Below are 25,976 nucleotides of genomic sequence, written 5' to 3' on the forward strand. Positions count from 1 at the left end.
AATGTATGGCATAGAGATGCTGAAAAACATTAACTCCTCCTTGGAGTTTCTCAAGGTTATTACCTTCAGCTTCTGATCACTGTTAACTATGTCAGTGATCGATGGGATAGAATCAGGAAAAATATAAATCTCCGCGGCATAGAAAATTAATGAAGGCAAGCTATTGGATCTTCTTCAGCAGAAAGACACTAGAAATGAAACGACTTCCCTACTGAAATCAATTGATGTTTTGAAGATCCTTGCAGGCACCAACAGCATTTGAAAGACAGCTTTTTCTTGAACCTTGCATCACGGATGAGTTGCGTTGCGCGGGTGCAAACACCGAAAATTTACCGCTATATGGTGTTGGTGTGGTGGGTGGTGCGACGGCTCAATCAAACGTTCTTGCCTCAACGAATCGATGTTACCAAATGCATTCTAAAGATCGTGGAAAATGATTGGTCTCCAACTGAAAGGAGGAGAAATTCCATGAGCAATGCCAATGCATGTAAACAACTCTACACCTTGTGGAAAAAAAAAAACCAAAGAATGAAAAGACCCTACTCGTAATCTACTAGCCGAGAAGTCCTTCTGTGGTAATCTTGACGACGGACACCTTCAAATGGAACAACATCATATCCTATTTCTTAATCCTGATGCATCAGCAACATTGATTGTAGTTCCTCGATCACGACGGGAAGCAGCAAAGGCAGCAGGTTCCCAAGCCGCTAACGCCCGTAGCCTCTTGTTGTGGTTAATCTGGGTCAAAATCGCCTGGAATGCCCTCTCGATGTTCGTCGCATCCAATGCAGAAGTCTCCAGGAACAGAAGGCCCTCCGTGTCTGCCAAAGCCTCACCTTCCTCCCTTTGCACAGCTCTGACGTGATTTAGGTCACACTTGTTACCAGCCAGCATGATCACGATGTTAAAATCGGCAGTCCCTCAGTGGACGAAGCCATCTCTGGACATTGCGAAAAGTTTCCCTCCCGGTTACACCATAGGCAAGAAGCGCCCCAACAGCTCCCCTATATTATGCACTAGTTACGGCCCGGGACAGTTCTTGACCAGCTGTATCTCATACATGTACCTTAACCATCTTTCCTTCCACCTGCGCCGAAGAAATCTCCTTTATGGGTATACCAAGACTATCTCAAAACAACAAGACTATCGACTTTGCACCGAATGTCTGCAACCCTGATCATCGAAAGTGAAATAGATGGCAAGAACATATGATGCACCATCACAAGAATGGAGGTACATGGTTAGCACACAATGGTACAAAAGAAAGGATAATCTCCGTAGGGACGCATGCGACTATGTCATCAGTTCTAGGCTTTCTTCACAAGAAGAAACGAAATGGCTTTCACTTGACTGGTGAAACTTATTGAATAATAGCAGCAGCCTCATCAAGAACTTTCACATTCCTAATATAAAGATTAATCCAACAACTTCACTCTCTCAATTCAAGTGTCTGATGCAATAGCGACGCGCATGTTTCAACCCTAGCTGAAAGAGAGATGTTCAATACATGCCGAGGATTATCTTCTTACCGAAAACACAAGAATTGGTTTTGATCATACGAACCAGCAGAACAACAGAGGCAAACCAAGACGGATAGAACACACGTTTAAATCGAAATGAAGCAATGCAAACAAACGGATAACCAAGTCTGGTAGAGCTCTCGCCTCGAGCATCATCAATGCGAACTCGAAACCAACATTGGGCCTGAACTCCATGCAAAACTCAGTTCTAGCGAACCTTGCGAGAATGTTGGATTTACCGACACTGGCGTCGCCAATCAACACGATCTTGGACACAGAGTCACCCTCGATATTCACATTTTCGGCCATAACCTTTTCTCCTCTCCGAGCTCCCGCAAACCTATCATATCCATTAGATAACAAACTCAGATTTAAAAAAAAAAAAAAAGAACCACTTAAAGACCTCCAAGATTCACACATTCATGCCCATGCAAGCAAGCGAAAAAAGACATGGCGGATCTTGAAACCCTAGGCATGAACGACGAACGAAGCTGACAATGAAGTAAAAGACCGCACCTCCGAAGAGGGGATGCTCGGAGTGAGGGAATCGAAAATGGGAAATGATTCCGAGGGTGAACAGTAAGGAATTGAAGGATCTTAGAGGATTATCGCCTCAGAAAGAGGAGGAAAAAGATCAGAAACGAGTGTTGATGATTGACGTTGCTAACTGGTTCGCTTTCGAAATCTTGAAGAAGACGGAAGAAAGATAACTGTGCGAGAGGTGATTTTTTCAAAACGGCCAAGCTTAAATAGCCGATAGCCTGGCGGCAATCCATCGAATAAAAAAAAAAATACAATTTCGATTTGAATTTTATTAACGAGTGTTCCAAAACCGTATTAAAATGCTCCGTATTTGATTTCTGAGAAATGAGCTGCGTTTATCACCAGTCATTGAAAATTCGTGGAAAGTTGCAATATTTTTTAATTTGATTGTTTAACAAATGTCGGGTAACACTTTTTGACAAAAGTGTATAAATTTAATGACAAAACTTTGAATCCAATCGGATAGAATATGATTAACACAAAAATAACGCGAACGAATCCATGTTTTATGAGAAAAAAAACAAGATTTACGATTATATTGGCTTAGTCTACTATTGTTTGAAGATTACACAATACGATCACATGTTAATTCTCGAACCTTATAAAAAAGAAAGTGATAAGACATGGACGGATAGATGATGATAGTTGTACCTTAACAGAGGAAAAGATACGTTTAAATTAGATTGATACGAATTGTCCACATCTTATGAATTTCATCCTACTTTGCGCAATGCGCGTATCTCACTTTTGATTGATGGTTTATATAATGTGCCACTACCAAATAATGAATCCATCAAATAAAATACGGGAAAATTACCAAAAAAGTCATAAACCTATTGTAATTATGTCAATTCAGTCATAAACTTTTTTTTTGGCCAATTCAGTCCAAAACCTTTTGCAATTATGTCAATTCAATCTATCTTGCCAATTTTGGCTGGCCGGCGGCAGCTGATCGACGACATAATATTTTAATATTAATTTATATTTTGGAATTTTTTATTTTCTTTTTCTTTCTTATTTTTTTTCTCTTCTCTCTTCTTCTTCTTACTGGCCAAAGGAAGGAGAAGAGGGGAGAAAAAAAAAAGATAATTATAATATTATGTCGTTGGCTGGCGTTCACGTCAGTGCTGGCCGGCCAAAATTGGCTGGATGAACCGAATTGGCACAATTATAATAGATTTATGACTTTTTTGGTAAGTTTCTCTAAAAAATACCTTTTTCTTGAAATAGGCAGCCTAGCAACTTCGACCAAAACAATATGATAAGAACAAAGTGATTTTTGGGGCCATAAATCAATTGATCCATAATAATGTATAACCACATGGGACGATTTTTTTTATATCTAAATAGTTAAATAAGTGCATCACATTCGAGTAATCGCTGAGAATTATTTCACATCGCATTGCAAATCAAATAATTGTTATAGTTGTAGCTTATAACTGAAATGATAAAACGACTTCAAATTCACATCATAGTCTAATTCTAAGGAAAAAGTCATTGCACTGGGATTTACTACAACAAATGCAGAACGAATTCCAAATTTAAGCTCTAGAAGCCCCCGGATTTCAAAAAGGACCTTTTGGCTCCATTTGTGTCGCAAAAAATAACTTTCAAAAAAATATTTTTCAGATTTTCCAACGTTTGTTTCACAGAAAATAAACGGGTTAAGGAAAATGTTTTCCTCTCATAGAAAAAGCACATTCAAAAGTGAGAAAATTGATTTCCTCTTTTTGAGAAGTGAAAAAAAATTTCCCTCATCTGTGCTTCCTCCACTCTTTCACATTTCTTTTTTTTTTATTTAATTATTTTGCATTTTCATTATCTATGTTTTATTTTTATTATTTTTATTTTTTATTTTTTTCCCTTTTCCCTTCTTCTTACACTAGTTGCCTGCCACCGGTAAAGTGGCAAGTCTCGAGCTTGCCTACGGTCGGTGGCCGACGACTAGTCAAAGAAGAGGGAAAAAATAAAAAATAAATAAATGATAATAAAATAAAAGTTCATTGAAAGGAGTGCATCGAGGAAAATCAAATTCGATTCTTCATACCGAACAACACAAATATTTTTCAAATCATTTTAGGTTTCGGCCTTACACTGCAAAATAACGACAATTTCTTGGAAAATGCTTTTTTGGAAAATATTTTCCAGATTCACATCATTTTCCGCAAAAAGAACGAAACCTTAAAAGCCTAATTTTTTTTTTCACTCAATAGTGGCCTTCGATCAATTTTTTCACCATATCTCTAGCCCAAGGAGTGATATTGAGGAAAACTTTTTTTTTTCTCCAATTGAGGAAAACATTTGATGTTCAAGCTTTTTTAGCTATTAAAGTTTGGAAACTTTCTAGAAAATTACCCAATAAGTGGTACATAAATGGTTAGAAAACTAATTCAATCCTAAACTTTTCAATTTTTTTAATTTAGTCATTAACCTTTGCACGGAATTTCAATGTAGCACTTCCTATTAATTTTTGTCGGAAATCGCTAAGGTAGCAATCCAATCATCGCCAACCGTCCAACGCGACACATAGTCACAATAGTGATTTCTAGAGAAAATTGGCCGAGAGGACTACATTGGATTCCACGTAAAAGTTTATGATCAAATTGATAAAATCGAAAAGTTTAGGACTAAATTGACGTCCTCACAAATAGGTTTATGACTAATTGAACAATTTTTTGACAAATAAAAAGAGACTAAATGAACAATTTCCCTAGCACTTTTTAGCCATTAAATCACAATACCAATGAAGAGTTCAACCCAATGCTTTATTTCTGTCCTAGTTGATCCTAATTCAACATTAAAAATATATTGATTTCCACACACACACAAAAACAAACACCAAAGGTAACGCTAGAATCCGATGTGGTAACTGATGTTTAGAGTCAATTTGTTCAAAGGGGCACGAAAATGTTAATGGTGTCTTCTTTCTAAGGACTCGGGCAAAAGCACTCGGCCATCTGAAGAGTCCGTTGAACACCCTGCAAAATTCTACGAACTGCTTAAGTTAGGACCTTCACCTGTTAGATTTAACTCTGAACCTAGAGCAGTTCGCAAATAATTGATCATGTTTAAACGGGCGACTTCCTCTTCCTAAGTTGAAAATTCTTCAATATTTTACCTTGAACGCCACCTACATGCAAGATATATGGCCGAGGCTGTCCCATAATCAACTAATCTTTTATGAAATCCCCAAATACTATCGAGAACCTAACTCTCACGATCCCCTATTTTAACCATCAATTGTTTTGTCACGTAAATCAGAAACTATGGGAGGGGACATTTTGAAAAGACCAAGCTTAAATAGCCAGGTAACAATTCCCATCATGAAAATGTGAGATTTTATGGAATCACCGCTAACTGTGAAATTTTGTAAAATTAGAATCAACTATTCTAAATTTTTTTAGTTATTCCATCACTCTCTCTCATGCATATAGAGCCCGAAGGGGAGGCAGGATCGTATTATTCCATCACTCTCTCTGATGCATATAGAGCCCGAAGGGGAGGCAGGATCGTATTATTCCATCACTCTGTCTCACGCATATAGAGCCCGAAGGGGAGGCAAGATCGTATGATTGATTTGAAGTTGCCTAGTACTAAGGGTGAAAATATTTAATTGTTGAGGTAAATGGGGGCATATAAAAGATTTGAACTCACGAGTTCTTGCTCTAATACCATATAAGATTTTTGTGGGACCATTGTCAAACTTCCTAAAAGTTTAAGCTGTTACATTAGTGCATGGTTTAATATTTAAATTACTCTATCACTCCTCCTCCCTCTCTGTTAGATCTTCATATCATGCAAGATTTTTGTGGGATCACTGTCAAGTGTTCTAAAAACTTAAGTTATTAGATAAATACGTGATTTAATATTTTAACTATTCTATCAGAAAAAATGCGATTTAAATTTAGATCTTGCTAATGAATGTTTGGAGCCATGTTAAATATGTCAACATCGAAAATTTACTACTATATGGTATTGCGGGTGGTGCGACTGTTCAATCAAGCGTTCTTGCCCCAACGAATCGGTATTATTGAATGCATCTTAAACACCGTAGAATGTGATTGGTCTTCAATAGAAAGGAGGAGAAATTCCATGAGCAATGGCAAGGCGTGTCGACGACTCTATCAGCTGCGGGGGAAAAAGAACAAAGAATAAAATGACCCTGCTTGTAATCTAGTAGCTGAGAAGTCCTTCCGTGTTAATCTTGATGGCGGGCACCTTCAAATGGAACAACACCATATCCTATTTCTTAATCCTGATGCATCAGCAACATTGATTGTGGTTCCTCGATCACGAGGGGAAGCAGCGGCAACAGTTTCACGAGCTGCTAATGCCCTTAGCCTCTTGATATGGTTAATCTGGGTCAAAATTGCCTGGAACGCTCTCTCGATGTTCGTCGCATCTAATGCGGAAGTCTCTAGGAACAGAAGGCCCTCTACGTTTGCCAAAGCCTCACCTTCCTCCCTTTGCACAGCTCTAACGTGATTCAGGTCACACTTATTACCGGCCAGCATGATCACAATGTTAGAATCGGCACGGTCCCTCAGTTGACGAAGCCATCTCTGGATGTTGTCAAAAGTTTCCCTCCTGGTTATATCGTAGACAAGGAGCGCGCCAACCACTCCCCTATAGTATGCACTAGTTACGGCCCGGGACCGTTCTTGACCGGCTGTATCCCATATCTGTACCTTAACCATCTTTCCTTCCACCTGCACCGAAGAACATCTCGTTTATGGTATATCAAGACCATCTCAGAATCAGAAGACTATCGACTTTGCACCGAATGTCTGCAACCCTGATCATCAAAAGTGAAATAGGTCGCAATAACATGTGACGCACTATCACAAGAATGAAGGAACATGGTTAACACACAATAGTACAAAAGAAAGGATAATCTCCATCGGGATGACATGAGACTAGCTAGGTCATCAGTTCTGGGCTTTCTTCACAAGAAAAATGGAAATGTGCTTTCCCACTTCACTGAGTACATGATGATAGCTAATCTAGATATAACCAAAGCATGCTTAACCTAATTGAAAGAAAGGCAGAGCTGTTAAATGAGAGTTACTCTGAAATCTACACACCACCTTCTTTTTATTTCACTGTAAAATGGAAGACAGTTAATAACACCATTGAAATTGTAGTAGTCTTCGGATCTTGGCAATGTCGTTTGAATAATAGCAACAGCCTCATCAAGAACTTTCACATTCCTAATACAAAGATTAATCCAACCACTTCGCTCTCTCGACTCAAGTGTCTGATGTCGTCTTTGAAACGACAATGGTGACACGATGTTCCAACCTTAGCTGAAAGATAGATATCGAATACGTGCCGACAGATGATCATATAACTGAAAAAAGACGAACAGGTTTGGATCGTACAATTGGCGACCAGCGGAACAACACAGGCAAACCAAGACTGATGAAAAGTGGCACGTTTAGATTGAAAGGAAGCAATGCAAACAAACGGGTAGTCAAGTCCGGTAGAGCTATCACCTGTAGCATCATCGATGCGAACTCGAAACCAATGTTGGGCCTGAACTCCATGCAAAACTCATTTCTAGTGAACCTAGCGAGAATGTTGGATTTACCGACACCGGCGTCCCCAATCAACACGATCTTGAACATGCAGTCACACTCGACATTCGCATTTTCGGCCATATCCTTTTCTCCTCTCCGAACTCTCTCAAACCTGTCATATAAACATTCGATAACGGATTCAGATAAAAAAAGCACTTCAAGACCTCCAAGGTTCGCCCATTCGTGCGTATGCAAGCAAGCGAAAAAAGACATGGACGATCTTGAAACCCTAGGCATAAACGACGAATGAAGCTGAATGTGAAGTAAACGAACATACCTTCGAGAAGAAGGGATGGTTCGAGTGAGGAAATCAGAAATGGGAAATGATTCAGAGGGTGAACGGTAAGGAATCGGAGGATCTTAGAGGATTATCGTCTCAGAAAGAGGAGGAAAAAGAATAGAAACGAGTGTTGCTGATTGACGTTGCTAACTGGTTTTCTTTAGAAATCTTGAAGAAGACGGAAGAAAGATACCTATGAGCGGTAGTTTTTCAAAACGGCCAAGCTTAAATAGCCACTAGCCAGGCGGCAATCCATAGCATGGAAAAACACAATTTCAATTTGAATTTCATTAACGAGTGTTCCATAGTCCTATTAAAAATGCTTAACATTTTGATTTCTAACTTTTTGACAAAAATCTTTGAATTCAATGACAAGAATAGAAGTCAACCGGATTGAATATGATTAACACAAAATTAATGTGAACGAACCCATTTTTTATAACAAAAAAAAAATGCTTTACGATTATATTGGTATATTATACTATTGATTGAAGATGACACGATACGATCACAAGTAAATTCTTGGAACTTATAAAAAGAAAGTGATTGGAGATGGGACATATCAAGGATGATAGTTGTACCCTGCAAGAGGAAAATATACCTTTCAATTAGATCAATTGGCATTGTCCGCGTGTTATGAATCTCATTCCGTTTGACACAATTCGCGTATCTCACTTTTGATTGATCGCGTATCTCACTACCGAATAATGCATTCATCTTATAAAATGCCTTCTCTTGAAAGAGGCAGCTTAGCAACTTTGACCAAAACAATATGATAAGAATAAAATCAGTGGCTTTGGGGCCATAAAATCAATAAATTGATCTATTAATAATATTTAACCTTATCTGGCGAAATCACTTTTTATCTAAATAGTTAAATAAGTGTATCACATTCGAGAAGTCGCTGAGAATTCTTTTACATCACAGTGCAAATCAAACAATTGTCATAGTTATAGCTCATATCTAATATGATAAAAAAGACTTCAAATTCACATCATAGTCTAGTTCTAAGGAAAAGGTCAGTGTACTGGGATTTACAACACCAAATCACCCGGACAAGGGGCTATGCGGATTAAGAGGTGGGCCTTTAGTTGATTAAGATAGTCCACAATAAGTAGTCACTCCTCCCAACTGAATTGATCTGCAGACCCACTTATCATAACTTCTACTAGATCCACATGATTAGACTCCACAGTCATGCTTGCAGTTCTGTTGTCTTCATTCAACGCTATAACTTGGAGTGCTTCAAGGAACGCTAGGTTTTCGGCTTGAGAAACATATGAAACCTTCACCGATTTAGCAAAGTCCATGATAATTGTGCCTGTATGATCTCTGCATATAACAGCTATGGCGTCATCCACTAATCCATCTATGAAGGAAGCATCAACGTTAACACTGGTCTGCAGGTCAATTCAGTTGGGATGAGCAACTACTTAATCTCCTAAAGGCCCACCCCTTAATCAAGGAAATATTGGGTGAGTGAGATACTCCACGCTAGATTAGTAGAAAACTACTTATAGGTCCACATGTGGCATGTCGGGCCCCACCAGTCAAAATATTCAAAAACACAAAGGCGGAACTTTCCGTTATCTCCCTCCATTATCTCTCCCTCTTCCAAGTTCACGACTCTGTTTCTCTCTCTCCAAGTTCTTGACTTGCCCCCCCCCTCCCCTCTCTCTCCAAGTTGGCTCCCTCAACCAAATCTTCGCTCGACAACAACACCAGTCGCTTGACCAAAACTACAAGCGCCTCCTCTGCCGTCCCGGAGCCCCTCTCTACTACCACCCTGTCTCTCTCCAAGTTCTATCTCCCTTCCTCGATTATGCCCGCGATTCCGAAGTGAAAACTTCGCTTAAGCCATCGGCTCCGATTAGATTTTCTTCCTCCGTGTTGGACGAGTTCGGGTTAGGGGAAGCCGCCGCCTCATGTTAAGTTTTTTCTCCTCCGGCCCGACGACCTTCAGGTTAGGGTTTTTTTCCCTCTTTCATTGAGTTGAGACTGTTTGGAAAAAGTTCAATAGGCAGCATTCAGTTGATAAAGTTCGGCATATGGAGCTATGTGCGTTTAATTACCATCCGATTAGGTATTTTTTTACTGGATTGAGATTTTTGTTTGCTGGTGATTTATTTGTTTTTAATTCTGCATTTGGTCACCGTATGCTATTTTTGGTACTGCATATTTTCTTGAATGTGTGCTATACAAGTGCGCTGTGTCTGATTTCTCATGCTGGAGAGAGACTTCCCAATAGCGATAGAGATTATATAACCCCATCCGTATGAATAGTTTATCGCAAAATTACTACTATTTTTTTTATTCAATATGCTCGGGCTCAGTTGTTTTATCGTATTAGGATTATAATGAGATATGTACTCCAAAGACATATTTGGAGATCTTTTCTCATGCCATTAAAGATGAATACGGGAAAACTTATCTTTGTTCTGAGTCCAATTTAACAAACTATTTCTGGGGAAAAGTGATTGTTCGCAGTCCTCTCATAAGTGACCTAGTATGGCATACCAGGTTTTACGCTCTTTCTTGATTTGTCTACGCAGGCTAACCAAACTACCATGCTAGTTTTGTTTGCTTTCGTTGTTATTGGTTATTAGTTTTCTTCATGGTTCATCATTGGACTCCATGACAGCTTAACCATGGGGGTGCCACCTTAAAGTAGGAGCATGGAATCTTGTTCATATTTAGTCGGAAATTGATTCGACAGCTTAATGCTTTATGTGATTTTGCTGTGCGGTGTTGTCTGGTTAGAACGGGATAGGGCACAAGTTTAAGCACAAGTCTAGCAAAAAAAAAAAAAAAATACTCGTGATCCAGGACAGAATTAGATTTGACCCGGTTCTCTGGTTCTTCTTTGAGATAGGTGATAGTTTTGGTAATGGTTATTAGTCTATAAACAATGTGCAACATGATTGTGAATTATTCTTATAAATTGGTTAAATATCATTTTCCTTGACAATTCTTGTTTAATTAAGTATTAGTGTAATACTCGTTTTGGTTCCTTGATCTTCTTGTAGGTTCTTGACGAATAGCTATTTTCTTATCTTAGTACATATTGGTGAGAGTTACTTTTTTAATTGAAGGATTTCATAGTCGTACTTGTATTTTCATCTTAACAAGCCAACGAGTAAAAAATTGTTATCTTGCAAGTACATGATATCTTCATCCAACGTGAATGAGAGTACTTGTAAGCGTGCTGTCGTGAGATTTTTGGAATCTACAAGAACCCAACAGAAGCTCTATTATGTTCTAAGGATAAAACATGACTTCTTTTCTTGGTGTTTGCCTACAAGCAATATTTGAAGATGATGATATGAGAAACAATAGAGCATTGGAAAGAATAACTCAAAACATCGATGAGAAAGTGCAGGGATCGAGGCATAATGTGCACCATTTAAATGTCTCACTAGTTGGAGGTGCTTTTTTTTTTTTTTGGGTAAGGATGGAGGTGCTTTTTTTGTTTCTCTATTATTTGTTTTTTTTTTTTGTCTACTTGTCCAGAAAAAGCTATCTTGAATCAAACACTATGTTGTGTTGGCTCCAAATTTTTACTGCTCAGCGTATGCATTCTCTATTTTGGATTACGGCAATCTGGCATCTCTTTTTGCAATCGGTGGCTTGGGCTATGGACAGAGAAAAACCAGTGCCAAGCTTCTTTGGTTGAGTGAAAAATTATCAGTTTTTGTTTTGGCAATTTGGTAGTCCCTTTCTTTTGACCAAGAGCAGGATTCGGTGGGAGTTTTTTAAACAAGGATTTATCTAGCTGAGGAATCTTGTTCGAGATTTCCGGTAAGATTATTCCATGGTCCTACCCAAAATTGCTCCTTCAACTTTACGGATAAAAAAGTAAAGACAGGCATACTAAAATTGAATAATGTCAAGCAAGTAGACCATGTGAGCCCCAAAACGTATCTCATGGCAAAAAAAGGGAGGAACATAGTCATTAGAAAACAAGTCACGTTTGGATTCAACGTTCCTCGTTAGTGCAGTCTTACGTTGGTCCACTTTGGGCTGTCACATTGCAAGTTATCATTGGACCTTCGAGTTCATATAATAGTCCACTGTCGGCAATTGCATAAGACCGACAGTCTCGTTAAAAAATACTGTCATTCATGAAAGCCGGAGATTGAATATCAAAACTCATAGTTATGCAGCAACTTGAGCCCTAACTTTGGAAGCTTCAGAAGCTTTACAGTACCAAAAAGTACAGTTGGCATGCCTAGAAAACTCAAGTAAAATGCTGACAAACCACTTGCAAGCTTAGAGGATGTGTTTACAAATATTCCCAGTTTTGAACTAATCATGAGTTGAAAGACAACAGTGCAAGTGAGCACAGCCACGAAGACGTAACTTGTCGGTGTATTGTTGAAGAAGTTTATCTTCTCCATCTCCCTGGAGCTAATTTCATTGAAAACCTATGATCAATGTAATGCATGTGGTGTAAGCCCATGGGATTGGAGAAGTTGGAAGCAATCGTTAAAGAATCATACACAGGACCGTTCATGTCAATAAACATAAATTCCACCACATGATTACCTAGCAAGAAATAGCTCAAACTACCATATTCTTTTATGACTACCGACTAAAGTTCGTTGCAGCCACTTCTAACATATTCTTTTGTTTTTGCATTTTCCAGATGCACAGGTGTCTCTTTACTCAAAGTCAGAAGTTTGATTGTTGAGTGAAAAGATCACTTCTAATGGATTGTAAAAATAAAGAGAAAGAAAAAGCATGCTAATGTAGTAGTGTCAAAGCATAGTAAGCTTGGTGCCCTTGAAATTTACCTGGCAAAAGACAAACGAGCTAAAGATGGTATTCAATGGAATGAAATCAATGTACCTTCGGAATTGTTCGGTTCATTCATCCCAGGATGTTGAAAAGAGTTTGATGACCCCTGTACAAAGGAAAACCAAATATATTTACCTTTCACTAATCAACATTTAGATAAATATGTCTCAAATAATTCTCATCAACAAAAGGCAAGTCGTACCTAACCCAAGATGGTTCCATGAGATCTATTTTGATACTCCAACATTTATCCAAGAGAAACCATTAACAATATTTATTACAATAGTAACAAAAAGAAGAAATAACACTTGGATCTAAAATGATTTTCATAATAAGCACCCGACTAGTGAACGGAGAAAATCCATTCATAATCCCTAGTGACATGATGTAGGGCGATTGCATCTACACAAAAATAAAGACCTCATTAGTAGAATGTAACTAAATTAAGCTCTCCTTATGTCGATAGAAGCAATATAGATAAGACATAAGTTAATACACCAAACAATTAATACCTTACTAGGGAATGGGCAAAACCCATTCATAATCCCCAGATGCATAATATATGGTGGTTGCACCTTTATAAAAATTCAAACAAATTAGTAAAATGTAAGTATAATTGGAGGACTAAGAGAGACACGCATGATTATGAAAATTTAGATTTGCGGTAGGACCACCGATGTTGCTAGGATAAAAGGCACTTTGGATTTGATCCGAATTACTCGAATAATCTGGGAAATGAATTTCATCATGTTTTGCATGGACATCCAACTCTACATTACAAAATAATTAATATGTTAAATGGCATCATGTAGTATAAGCAAAAATTTTAATTAATCATATTAACTAGAAAAATATGTCACTCACCTCGACTTTCTATTTGCATTGGAGGCGTTCCTTTCTTAGATTTCTTTTTTTTTCCTCACTTGAGCTTTTGAGTCTTCCATAACTCGTTCCCTTTTCTTTCCTTCGGAGGGGGTCCAATACTGAAATCTCTCACAAAGAGGCCGCATTGTTGCAATCGTCAGTAGCATCATCATTCCAAAACTACACTTAACTTGTAAGATAAAATTTCAGTCTTCGTTTTTCGCAAGTTCTTCCTCGTTATTCCCATGGTAGTTACATGTTCGGATCCCATACTCATCACTTCAAAAGCTGCATGCATTAACGTGGAAAAAAGATTGAATTTAAATGGATATGGTGACATTTCATGAGATTCATCATTCACATTCCCTTGTTTAGCACCATTCGTCCATCTTTTCAAAGTATAGGAAGACACAATCACCCTTTTGATTCAATAATCTACATTCGAAAGAAATTGAAAAGTCTATAGCATTAAATCTGATAAGATTTTCACATTGATTCCCAACACACTTGAGAGTAGATACGCAAACCTATATATCAAATGTAGTACTTAAAATCTATAATAAGAGAGTTTGTAAAAATTATTCATCGAACCTTTTAAAAATGGTGCGAGTATACAATGGAACAACTTGTGTCAAGATCTCATTATTAAACTGCAATTTGGGCTTCTCATGAGAACTGTACTCTCTCATATGTTTCAGTTGTTCTTTATAGTAATGGACAAATTCTACAAGAGTCAATGTCTTTAGCAACATACGTTGGAAGACATTATTGGTGCCCTCACTCATTTGACTTGATCGAATACCACATGTAAAAATATCACGATCAAAAGTTGAACTCCACTTATGTCTGAGTTCATATAATCTTCGAAGCTAACTGTTATTCCAAGTACTCCATTCCTTTTTTATTTCCCTGTAAGTAAATTCAAATTCGTCGTTTGATCTACATCTATACATAAGCGATAAGAAATACTTGTCCTTAAAATCAGGCTGTTGGTAAAGATGTGGAATGTTTTGATTGGCATTTTTCTCGATCTGCCAAGTGCATAAACGGTGTTGTGTATTCGGGAACACCGTTCTAATAGATTTTGCCATGACTTGGCCTTAATCTGTGAACATGGTTTTCGAAGCTTTATTTTCCCTAAACTTCAAAAACACCTCAAATAACCAAATAAATGATTTAGCAATCTCATCCAACAAAAATGTGTAACCGAACAGAGTAATCTTCTAGTACTAATTAACCCCAATGAAAGGTGCACATATCAAGTTATATTTGTGGGTACTATACGTAGTATCAAACACCAACACATCACGGAAACAATCATAATCAAATTTGGACAAGCTATCTCTCCAAAATAAGTTTGTCAATCTACCTTCTTGATCAACCTGTACAACATAGAAAAATATTGGGTTTTGCATTTGCATACAATGAAAATGATTCAAAAGATTTTGACAATCTCCCCCATTTATATAATTCGATTTAGGGAAAAAACCACCAAAAATCCTAAACTATGCCAATTGTGACACATTTACCCTAAACTTTTTTTTGTGACATCAAAAACCCCAAACTTTTACTCATGTTGCACATTTATCCCAAACTTTTTCTTATGACACCGAAAACCCTAAACTTATACCTATGTGACATATTTACCCCAAACTATTTTTTTGTGACATCAAAAATCCTAAACTTGTATCCGTGTGACTCATTTACCTCAAAATTTGGGATAAATATGTCATATGCCTACAAATTTGGGGTTTTTGGTATCACAACATAAAATTTGGGGTAAATGTGTTGCATAGACACAAGTTTGGGGTAAATGTGTCACATGAATACAAATTTAGGGTTTTTTATGTCATAAAGAAAAGTTTGGGATAAATGTGTCACAATGGGCATAGTTTAGGGTTTTTGGTGCCTTTTTCCCTTCGATTTATTTCTTTGTGCATAATTCTGAGAATCACGTAGGATGAACCCCAAGTTTTTGCTCCCTCCTACGTTTTTTTTTTTTTTGTCGAACTCCTGCATTGTTTGATAAGTATTTATATATCCTAGTTCCTTTAATGCATGCTTTAATCATATCAACTATCGGATATTATTCTTCCTCATCTAATTAAATGTTTCTGATCTTCCGATACAAATGCATGATTATGTTCGGAAACATACTATATTACCTCATAGACACCATTATCAACCTTAAATTTGATATGAGCAAGACACTCATATCTAACTTCACACCTCTCATTCTTCTTTTCTTGATCGGATGAGCTGGCAATATGTCCCTCACTATTATTCTTCCGCGTCTAATTGAATACTTCTGATCTTCCGATACAAATGGATGATTATGTTCGGAAACATACTGTATCACCTCACAGACACCATTAGCAACCTTAAATTTGATATGAGCAAGACACTCATATTTAACTTCAGACCTCTTATTCTTCTTTTCTTGATCGGATAAGCTGGCAATATGCCCTTCACTATTACACATAAAAGTCCGTTGTTATTTCTCATTTTCTATTTTTAACCGTATTACCCTTCATTGCTCCAAATCCTATGTCAACTGAATAGCCACATACTTATGATATGCTTCAAGTTCATTTGAAAAAATCATCCTTAATGCAAACTCAAAACCTTTTTCCAAATCACGCATTACATGTGCAAGATGGGAAGTTTCATGCTACAGCCAAATGGACAAAAAGTAATTAACGTAATACTTTTACAAGAAAATTGTTATTTAAGAAAGTAAATTAAGTTTAACATAGTATTAGTGAAGAATTACCTAATTCAGCCATCGAATAACTTTATACATGCAAATTAGTTGATGCAATGATTTTAAAAGAGATAATTCTATAATTTCCTCCTAATCAAATACAAAACAAACACTTTTAAAACACAATCTTTAGAAATCAAACGCAACATGAGAAAGACAAAAAAATCTCTATCGTTATTGGAAAGTCGCTCTCCAGCATGAGAAATCAGACGCAACGCACTTATACAGCACATATTCAAGAAAATATGCAGTACCAAAAAAAAAACATACGGCAACCAAATGTAGCACTAAAAACAAATAAATTACCGGGAAAAAAAATCTCAATCCCATAAAAAAAAATACCTAATCAAATGCCAATTAAATGCACACAATTTCATAAGCCAAACTTATATCAACTTAATACCACCCATCGAAACTTCTTCCAAACAGTCTCAACTCAATAAAAGAGGGAAAAAAAAAACCCTAACCTGAAGGTCGTCGGGCCAAAGGACGAAAAACCTAACACAAGGCAACGGCTTCCCCTAACCTGAACTCATCCGACGTAGAGGAAGAAAAACCCTAACGGGAGGCAACGGCCTAAGCGAAGTTTTCGCTTTGAAATCACAAGCACAATCGAGGAAGGGAGATAGAACTTGGAGAGAGACGAGGTGGTAGTAGAGAGGGGTTCCGGGAGTGAGGAGGCGCTCGTGGTTTTGGTCGAGGGATTGGTGTTGTCGTCGAACGAAGATCGGGTCGAGGGGGCCAACTTAGAGAGAGAAAAGACCAAGTCATGAACTTGGAGAGAGAGAAACATAATCATGAACTTGGGAGAGGGAAAGATAATGGAGGGAGATAACGGGGAGTTTCGCTTCTGTGTTTTTGAAAATTCTAACCGATGGGCCTCGATATGCTACGTGTGGATCAATGAGTGGTTTTCTACTAGTCCAGCATGGAATATCTCACTCACCCAATATTTTCTCAACCTTAAATCCACATACAGTTGCAGATTGGACCACGTAGAGCCAATCACTTGGCTCTCTTCCTCAAAACTAACTTTTTATTTCCCCTCAAGTTCTTTGGTTTCTTTTATGCTTAGATTCATCTTGTTTAGGATGTTTTCAGAACTTATTCATAAGTGATGGATACTTAATCCTTGTTTCTAAACGAAATCCATGCGGAAAACATGCCCAAAGCAAACTTGAATCATCGATTGTTCACGAATACATCACACGAGAGACATACCATAGATGTCGCATTTGCAATCACTCACCCAATATTTTCTCAACCTTAAATCCACATACGGTTGCAGATTGGACCACAGAGAGCCAATCACTTGGCTCTCTTCCTCGAAACTAACTTTTTATTTCCCCTCAAGTTCTTTGGTTTCTTTGATGCTTAGATTCATCTTGTTTAGGATGTTTTCAGAACTTATTCATAAGTGATGGATACTTAATCCTTGTTTCTAAACGAAATCCATGCGGAAAACATGCCCAAAGCAAACTTGAATCATAGATTGTTCACGAATACATCACACGAGGGATGTACCATAGATGTCGCTTTTGCAATCTTGAAAGGTTCGTCACTTTGATTACGCATTGGAAAATGGCGTGGTATTTGTCGTCCTTTTTTCTCTCTGTGTTCTATGTCAATACTAAAAAATTGACAGACAAAGAAGATGAGAACCGACGACGTTTTATTAACGTGACATCTTCACGTATAAACTTGATGATACCTGCCTTGTCATTTATCTCTCGGGAGAAGGGAGAGTGGTTGTCTATATGGGTGTACCACCATAACCCCCATGAAACCCAACATTTCCCACCAGGCAGAATGCGTCCGACCGGAATACTCCGAGAGCTTCTTTGCTAATCATAACTCTATCTAGTCAGACGGATTATTTGCTAAACATAACTCTATTTTCTTTGCAAGGTTCATATCAACAAATAACCCGTCATAAAAGTATACTCAGAGAGTTTGTTGTCATACATCCTTTGGGAGTATATAACAGCTTCAAATTGGACATAATCAAGAGTAGATTTTCATATGTTGTATCCTAGATTGATTAGTCACATACATAGCTCTCTCGATCTCTTTTAAGTATGATACATTGTATTCACAATTATGATCACATAAAATAATCATAATTGATCGGTTTGTGAATAAACAACTATCATGTGACTTGAAGCCCAAATCGATCTTCATTTTCCCTTAAATCTCTCAATCTCAATTTAGATCGCTTTTCTAAAAATGTCTTATTAGATCAAATCAATTTTGTGACCATTAGTAACACCCTAAGATAGCAGATACTAAATAGAAATTTTGAGAATAAGTAAGAATCGCGAGGGCATAATGTGAGGAATAAATATCCTCGAGTGTCACACTCGGCTTAAAAATTAAGATCAAAACTTTTGCCAACTCTCATTGGTCATCTCTTGCATATGTATTATGAAATACATATAACAGTATTTTCTCCTCCCTATGGAGTATATGTTTTTCCACTTAATATTGTACAGATAATAGCTCAAACATATCCAATGTTTAACTTGAATTCACAAATCTACTCTACTCAAAAGTATTCATCAGAACTCACATCTAACAATAAAGATAGATAAAGTGAAACATACGGGTTATTTCACTTGCGGACATGATTAAATAATAATTCATCATCTTAACATTCTGTTAAAGCGACATCAATACTTTAAGCTCGAGCCCTCAATTATCACCTAGATAATGAGTTTAAAATTGTATTATCTCTATTTATCACACCGTAAATAGAGGCGATTACTTGTGCGAGTGGGTTAATCTCTTATCTGTCCAACATACATTCTCAACATAATGCACTAAGCATTAATATGCATAAATGTCATATAAACTTATAGGCATCAATAATGATAACAAATACCATTAACTGTAAACTTTGAAAAATATGAATATCCCGTATTCCAACTTCTAGACCCTCATAGATATTTCAATGTAGGAAACTAATCCCTTTGTAAACACATGATCAAGAAAAACATCTCTAAAAATTGACTTCGTTATAGGATCTGCTATTATTCTATGCGTAGATATGTATTGTACGTTCACATCTTTTCGTATAATCATATCTTTGACAAAATTATACTTCATGTCTATTAGTTTGGTCTTGCAATAGATCCTCACTGTAAGCTATTGATGTTTCGCTATCACAATTAATCAATAATTCAACTTATAGCATCCTTAACAACACCTCATAGATCCAAACATCTCTTAAGCCAAACACCCTTTTGTACTACTGCTAAGCGTGCCACAAATTCAGCTTCTATCGCAAGAGCCATTATAGGGATGCCTTCTAGGGTCAAGAAGTTTTCTAAGGAGCTTGTTGAGTCTTTTCCTATTTTTAATGTGCATAATACCATCTGATAGTGTTGCTTTGGTATTAATTAGTCAGATTGTAAATATTTCCCTTTCATGTTATTCCCATTCATGATGTATATAAATATTTTATAAAATATTAGTTGTGAATGGATTAAGGAAATTGTTATATAATGCCTTAGTGTTGTCACCTTGTTTAGGATGTTTTCAGAACTTCTTCGTAAGTGATGGATACTTAATACTTGTTTCTAAATGAAACACATGCGAAAAACATGCCCAAAGAAAACTTGAATCACCGATCGTTCATGAATACATCGCACTAGAGACGTACCGTATAAGCCATAGATTGGATGTCGCCTTTGTAGTCTTGAGAGGTTTGTCACTTTGATTACACGTTGGAGAATAGAGTGGAGTTTGTCGTCCCTTTTTCTCTCTGTGTTCTATGTCGATACTCAAAAATTGACAGACATAGAAGATGGGAACCGACAACGTTTTATTAACATGATATATTCACGTTTAAACTTGATGATAACTGCATTGGCATTATCTCGAGGGGGAAGTGGGAGTGGTTGCCTACATGGGCGGACCACCGTAACCCCATGAAACCCAATAGTAAGTTAATTGAATCGACAAAAAAAAAATCCAAAACGAATTCCAAATTTAAGCTCTAGAAGCCTCAAATTTTCAAAAATGACTTTTAAAAGCCCAGTTTTTTTCACTCAATAGTAGTCTTCCATCGATTTTTTCGACAATGTCTCCAACCCATGGAGTTATATTGAAGAAAACATTTATTTTTTGGTCCAATTGAGGAAAACGTTTGATGTTCAAGCTTTTCTTACTATTAAAGTTTGGGCACTCGATGGGAAATTATTCAATCGGTCATAAATATATTGTAGGGATGCTAATTCAGCCCTAAATTTTTAAAATTTTCAATTTAGTTATAAATTTTCCAACTAAAAACGTGGCACGCTTGCCACGTCAACGATTTCTAGCGAATATTGTCCGGAAGGACTAAGTTGGATTTCGTGCAAAGATTTTGGATTAAATTGAAAAATTTAGGGTTAAATTGGCAGACATGCAAATAGGTTTATGACTAACTGGACAATTTCCCGAGCATTTTTTATCCATTAAAATCACATTTTTCCTTCATGAAAGCACAACATTCGCTCTAATTTCTTCAACCAAAAGGTGTCGCTAGAATCCAATGTGGTAAGTTGGTAACCGATGCGTAGCGCCAATTTGTTCATACCGGCATGAGAAACTCCACGGGGTCTTCTTTTTAAGGACACGGATGCGGACGCCCGGCCGTCTGGAAAGTCCATTAGTGCGTTTGAAATTGCAACATCCTCGTATTTTGTCATTTAACAAATGTCAAGTAATTCTCTTTAACGAAGAAATTTTGAATTTAATGAGAAAATTAAATTCAATCAGATAGATTATGTTTAATGCAAAATTGACTGAATCATTTTTTTTTCTTTAACAAAAAACCTTTGACTTATGTTGAAATATACTATTGATTAAGATGACTCGAGTATATAATCACGCGTTAATTCTCGGGCCTTATGAAAAAAGAAAACCGATTGGAGATCCAAAAGATGACATTGTTATTCAGCATTTGGACGGATCGATGAATATAGCCGTAACAATGAAAATATATTAGAAAAATACTAATTGTTATTAAAACATGGCCACGTTATCGCCGGCGGTACCACGTAGGACGATCGACGACCGACGTCCAAGTCAAGCGATTTCCACCCAATAGGACTGAATCGACAAAATGTGAAAAAGTATATGATTGAATTGGCAAGTGTACAAAAAGTTTATAATTTTTTGACAATTTTCCCCGAGCGACTCATCCAAAGCTACAGAGTGTCCCTTTTAACAGAGGTATAAATGACGCAAAGATAACTTCTCTTTTACAATAGATCATAAATGTATGGCATAGAGATACTGGAAAACATTGGAAAAAAACCACCAAAAATCCTGGACTATGTCAACTGTGACACATTTACCTCAAAAAAATTTTTGTGACACCAAAGACCCCAAACTTTTACTCATGTGACACATTTACCCTAAACTTTTTCTTGTGACATCGAAAACCCTAAACTTATACCCGTGTGACATATTTACCTCAAAATATTTTTTTGTGACCTCAAAAATCTTAAACTTATATCAATGTGACACATTTACCTCAAAATTTGGGATAAATGTGTCACATGCATATAAGTTTGTAGTTTTTAGTGTCACAATAAAAAGTTTAGGATAAATGTGTCACTCGAGCACAAGTTTGGGTAAATGTGTCACATGCATACAAATTTAGGATTTTTTGTGTCACAAAGAAAATTTTTGGATAAATGTATCACAGCGAGCATAATTTAGAGTTTTTGGTGGCTTTTCCCCGAAAACATTAACTCCTCCTTGGAGTTTCAATGTTATTTTCCTCTGCTTCTGATCATTTTAACTATGTCAGAGATCGATGGGATACCGCCGGGCAATATCGTACAAAAAATCAGGAAAATATAAACCTCTGTGGCATAGAAATTAATGAAAAAGCAAGCAATTGGATCTTTTCTCCATTGAAAGCACGCCTGAAAGCCCAAAGGCAGCACTTCAACGGAGAGACACAAGGATGAAATGAAGCAACTTCGCTACGGAAATCAATTGATGTTTTGAACATCCTTGCAGTCACCAACAACAGGTGAAAGACAGCGTTTTCTTGAACCTTCCATCATGGATAAGCCGCGTTGCATCGATTCCAACACCGAAAATTTACTACTATATGGTGTAGCGGATTGGTGCGACTGTTCAATCAAGCGCTCTTGCCTCAACGAATCGATGTTATTGAACGCACCCTAAAGACCGTAGAATATGATTGGTCTCCAACAGAAAGGAGGAGAAATTCCATGAGCAATGCCAAGGCATGTAAACAACTCTACAGCTACAGTGAAAAAAAAACCACCAAAGAATGAAAAAGACCCTGCTTGCAATCTACTAGCTGAGTCGTCCTTCCACGTTAATCTTGATGATGAACACCTTCAAATGGAACAACACCATATCCTATTTCTTAATCTTGATGCATCAGCAACATTGATTGTAGTTCCTCGATCACGACGGGAAGCGGCGGCAGCAGTTTCCTGAGCTGCTAATGCCCTTAGCCTCTTGATGTGGTTAATCTGGGTCAAACTTGCCTGGAACGCCCTCTCGATGTTCATCGCGTCCAATGCGGAAGTCTCCAGGAACATAAGGCCCTCCGTGTTTGCCAAAGCCTCACCTTCCTCCCTTTGCACAGCTCTGACGAGATTCAGGTCACACTTATTACCGGCCAGCATGATCACAATGTTAGAATCGGCACGGTCCCTCAGTTGACGAAGCCATCTCTGGATGTTGTCAAAAGTTTCCCTCCTGGTTATATCATAGACAAGGAGCGCGCCAACAGCTCCCCTATAGTATGCACTAGTTACGGCCCGGGACCGTTCTTGACCGGCTGTATCCCATATCTGTACCTTAACCATCTTTCCTTCTACCTGCGCCAAAGAACATCTCTTTTATGGTATATCAAGACTATCCAACCGCACCGAATGTCTGCGGCCCTGATCATCGAAAGTGAAATAGGTCGCAAAAGGATACACCATCACGAGAACGGGCGAACATGGTTAACACACAATGGTACAAAAGAAAGGATAATCTCCGTTGGGACGACATGAGACTAGGTCATCAGTTCTGCTCTTTCTTCACAAGAAAAAAGGAAATGGCTTTCCCTTCACTGGTGAAACTTACTGAATAATAGCTGCGGCCGCCTCATCAAGAACTTTCACATTCCTAATATAAAGATTAATCCAGCAACTTCACTCTCTCAATTCTAGTATCTGATGCAATGGCGACACGCATGTTTAAACCCTAGCTGAAAGACAGACGTTCAATACGTGCCGGCAGACTATCATCTAACCGAAAAAACAAGAATTGGTTTTGGTCATACGATCGGCAACCAGCAGAACAACAGAGGCAAACCAAGACTGCTAGAAAGTAACACGCGTTTAAATTCGAAATGAAGCAATGCAAACAAACGGATAACCAAGTCTGGTAGAGCTCTCGCCTTTAGCATCACCGATGCGAACTCGGGCCTGAACTCCACGCAAAGCTCACGTCTTGCGAACCTCGCGAGAATGTTGGATTTACCGACACCGGCGTCCCCAATCAACACGATCTTGGACACAGACTCACCCTCGATATTCACATTTCCAGCCATGTAACGTTTTCTCTCCTCTGAACTCTCTCAAACCTATCATATCCATTCGATAACGAACTCAGATTAAAAAAAAAAAAAAAAGGCGCTTAAAGACCTCCAAGATTCGCACATTCATGCGTATGCGAGCAAGCGAGAGAACAACGCTGACAATGAAGTAAAAGAACCCACCTTATCAAAAATGGGAAATGATTCTGAGGGTGAACAGCAAGGAATCTAGGGATCTTAGAGGATTATCGTCTCAGAAAGAGGAGGGAAAAGATCAGAAACGAGTGTTGCTGATTGACGTAGCTAACTGGTTTTCTTTCGAAATCTTGAAGAAGAAGACGGAAGAAAGATAGCTATGAGAGGTGACTTTTCAAAACGGCCAAGCTTAAATAGCCATAGCCGGGCGGCAATCCCTCGCATGGAAAATACGATTTCAATTTGAATTTTCCGTTTGTTTCACGGGTAATGAGTTGCTTCTCGAAAATATTTTTCCAGAAATCAATTTCTATATTTTTTGGTATTTGGCTAAAATATGAAAAAAAAAAACTCGGAAAATATTTTCTATTGTTTGGTATGGAAAATTGGATTTGAATTTCCTTCATGTAAACCTTTCAACAATTTTTTTCTTATTTTTCTGTTTTTTCTATTCATTTTTTATTGTTAAAAAAATCAAATTTTTTAATGCTTTATTATTTATCTTTAACTTTTTTTCTCTCTTTTTTTTCTATTTTATGTTTTAATTTTTTCCTACTCCCTATAATTCCTTCCAATCCACCTCGCCCTCTTCGCCCTCCAATGTCGGTGTTGGCTTCGTGTCCGATCACGACACGCGAGTCGCAACCTAAATTGGAGACCCTTTATACTAAAAAATTAATTTAAACTGTGCTTCAACTTAGCCAAAAAGCCGAGAGAACTAAGCCTTCAAGTCTCCATGGCATCTTAAAGAGGCACCTTACTTGTTATCCTCATTATGCAATCGAAGTGGGACTCTTTTCTTCAACTTGTCATCCATCCACGTCTCATTCCTGGCATCTTAAAGAGACTTTTTACTTGTCTCTCTCCCTCACCACCAATGTGAGACTTATGAATCTCCTGTTTGTCTCTTCCTCTCTTGATCTTTCACTTTGGCCGTGGGGCTTGCCCTTTTCTCTTCACCCTTTTCCACTGTCATCCCCTTCCTCTATCCCTTTGCGTTTTTCCCCTTCTCCTTGCCTTCCCCGCCCGCCCTCCCTCCCCCCCCCTCTCTCTCTTAATCACAACTCCTTCATCACTTTGTCCTTTAATTTTGCTATTCCAACTGAGCCAAGAGAAGTGCTTCATAGGTCAATTGCAACAACATGTCGCAGGGGCACTAATAGCAGATTATTATGAGAGATTTGCGACCAAATAGTTAAATGGCTTTGGGATTAGACAAAACGATTATGTGCAGTAGTGTGCGTCTCCTTGATGGAGACATGTTTGCAACGGGGGAATTGAGTTCTCAAAGAAGTAAAACTTAAAGAAAACTCTTTTCTACCATTTCTCAATGACGACAACGGTGGCTTCTCAGTAGCCAAAAGGCTAACCACTAATGCTGGTCGGTGCTCTCGCCAAAGTTAGATGCCAAAGTCAAACCATCTTTATGAATATTAGAATGGGAAAGGTTTTCTTTCTTCAATCATATCGTAGCAAAAGGAAGTGGTATGAGAGTAGGCACCTCAAACTTACTGATCACAAAAACGACTATATGTTGCTTCCACTAGAATCGATTCTAAAAGGCACGGACACAGATAAGTTACGAATGGTAAGGTCGGCGAATGACCGTTAGGCAATCAGAACTCATAGTTGTGTCACCGAGGATCTTGTATGTATCTATCTTCAATCGAACAAGAGCAAGGAAGAGAGTCATCTTGAAACTCAACTCTTACTTTGTCCACAATAAGACTAACAAGGATAAAAGAAAGTCTCTATGCCATTTCACAGTTAATTCAAGATATCTAATTTGCAACCTTACTGCTATTATTTTAACATCAATTCATCCCCTTCAGCCGTTTAAGTTTTAACCACAAGTCATTCCCATATACTCTCC

At 37.8% G+C, this 25,976-nt stretch overlaps 2 protein-coding genes and 1 pseudogene across 2 annotated transcripts; all 3 read right to left on the minus strand.

Annotated features, from left to right (window-relative positions):
- Positions 1-514: 514 nt before the first annotated feature.
- LOC115736700 lies at positions 515-24,251 on the minus strand (annotated as a pseudogene).
- On the minus strand, positions 6,250-8,105 carry LOC115736701 (ras-related protein Rab11C-like). Its single transcript, XM_030668528.2, has 3 exons — positions 7,920-8,105; positions 7,559-7,754; positions 6,250-6,772 (listed from the first exon to the last, which is right to left on the minus strand). The coding sequence occupies exons 2-3, from the start codon at positions 7,721-7,723 to the stop codon at positions 6,284-6,286; spliced, it is 654 nt and encodes a 217-aa protein (XP_030524388.1). The 5' UTR covers positions 7,724-7,754; positions 7,920-8,105; the 3' UTR covers positions 6,250-6,283.
- LOC115736702 (ras-related protein Rab2BV-like) lies at positions 22,608-23,923 on the minus strand. Its single transcript, XM_048284273.1, has 2 exons — positions 23,750-23,923; positions 22,608-23,201 (listed from the first exon to the last, which is right to left on the minus strand). The coding sequence occupies exons 1-2, from the start codon at positions 23,921-23,923 to the stop codon at positions 22,713-22,715; spliced, it is 663 nt and encodes a 220-aa protein (XP_048140230.1). The 3' UTR covers positions 22,608-22,712.
- Positions 24,252-25,976: the final 1,725 nt, after the last annotated feature.

The sequence above is a fragment of the Rhodamnia argentea genome, chromosome 8 (genome assembly GCF_020921035.1).
Source record: "Rhodamnia argentea isolate NSW1041297 chromosome 8, ASM2092103v1, whole genome shotgun sequence".
Taxonomy (NCBI): Eukaryota; Viridiplantae; Streptophyta; class Magnoliopsida; order Myrtales; family Myrtaceae; genus Rhodamnia; species Rhodamnia argentea.

Excerpts from the sequence above, each read along its gene's own strand:
- LOC115736701 (XM_030668528.2), bottom strand. The coding sequence starts at position 7,723 with ATGGCCGAAAATGCGAATGTCGAGTGTGACTGCATGTTCAAGATCGTG. Across the intron at positions 6,773-7,558 it reads TCGCATCGATGATGCTACAG|GTGGAAGGAAAGATGGTTAA; the intron begins GTGATAGCTCTA and ends TCTTCGGTGCAG.
- LOC115736702 (XM_048284273.1), bottom strand. The coding sequence starts at position 23,923 with ATGGCTGGAAATGTGAATATCGAGGGTGAGTCTGTGTCCAAGATCGTG. Across the intron at positions 23,202-23,749 it reads CGAGAGCTCTACCAGACTTG|GTAGAAGGAAAGATGGTTAA; the intron begins GTTATCCGTTTG and ends TCTTTGGCGCAG.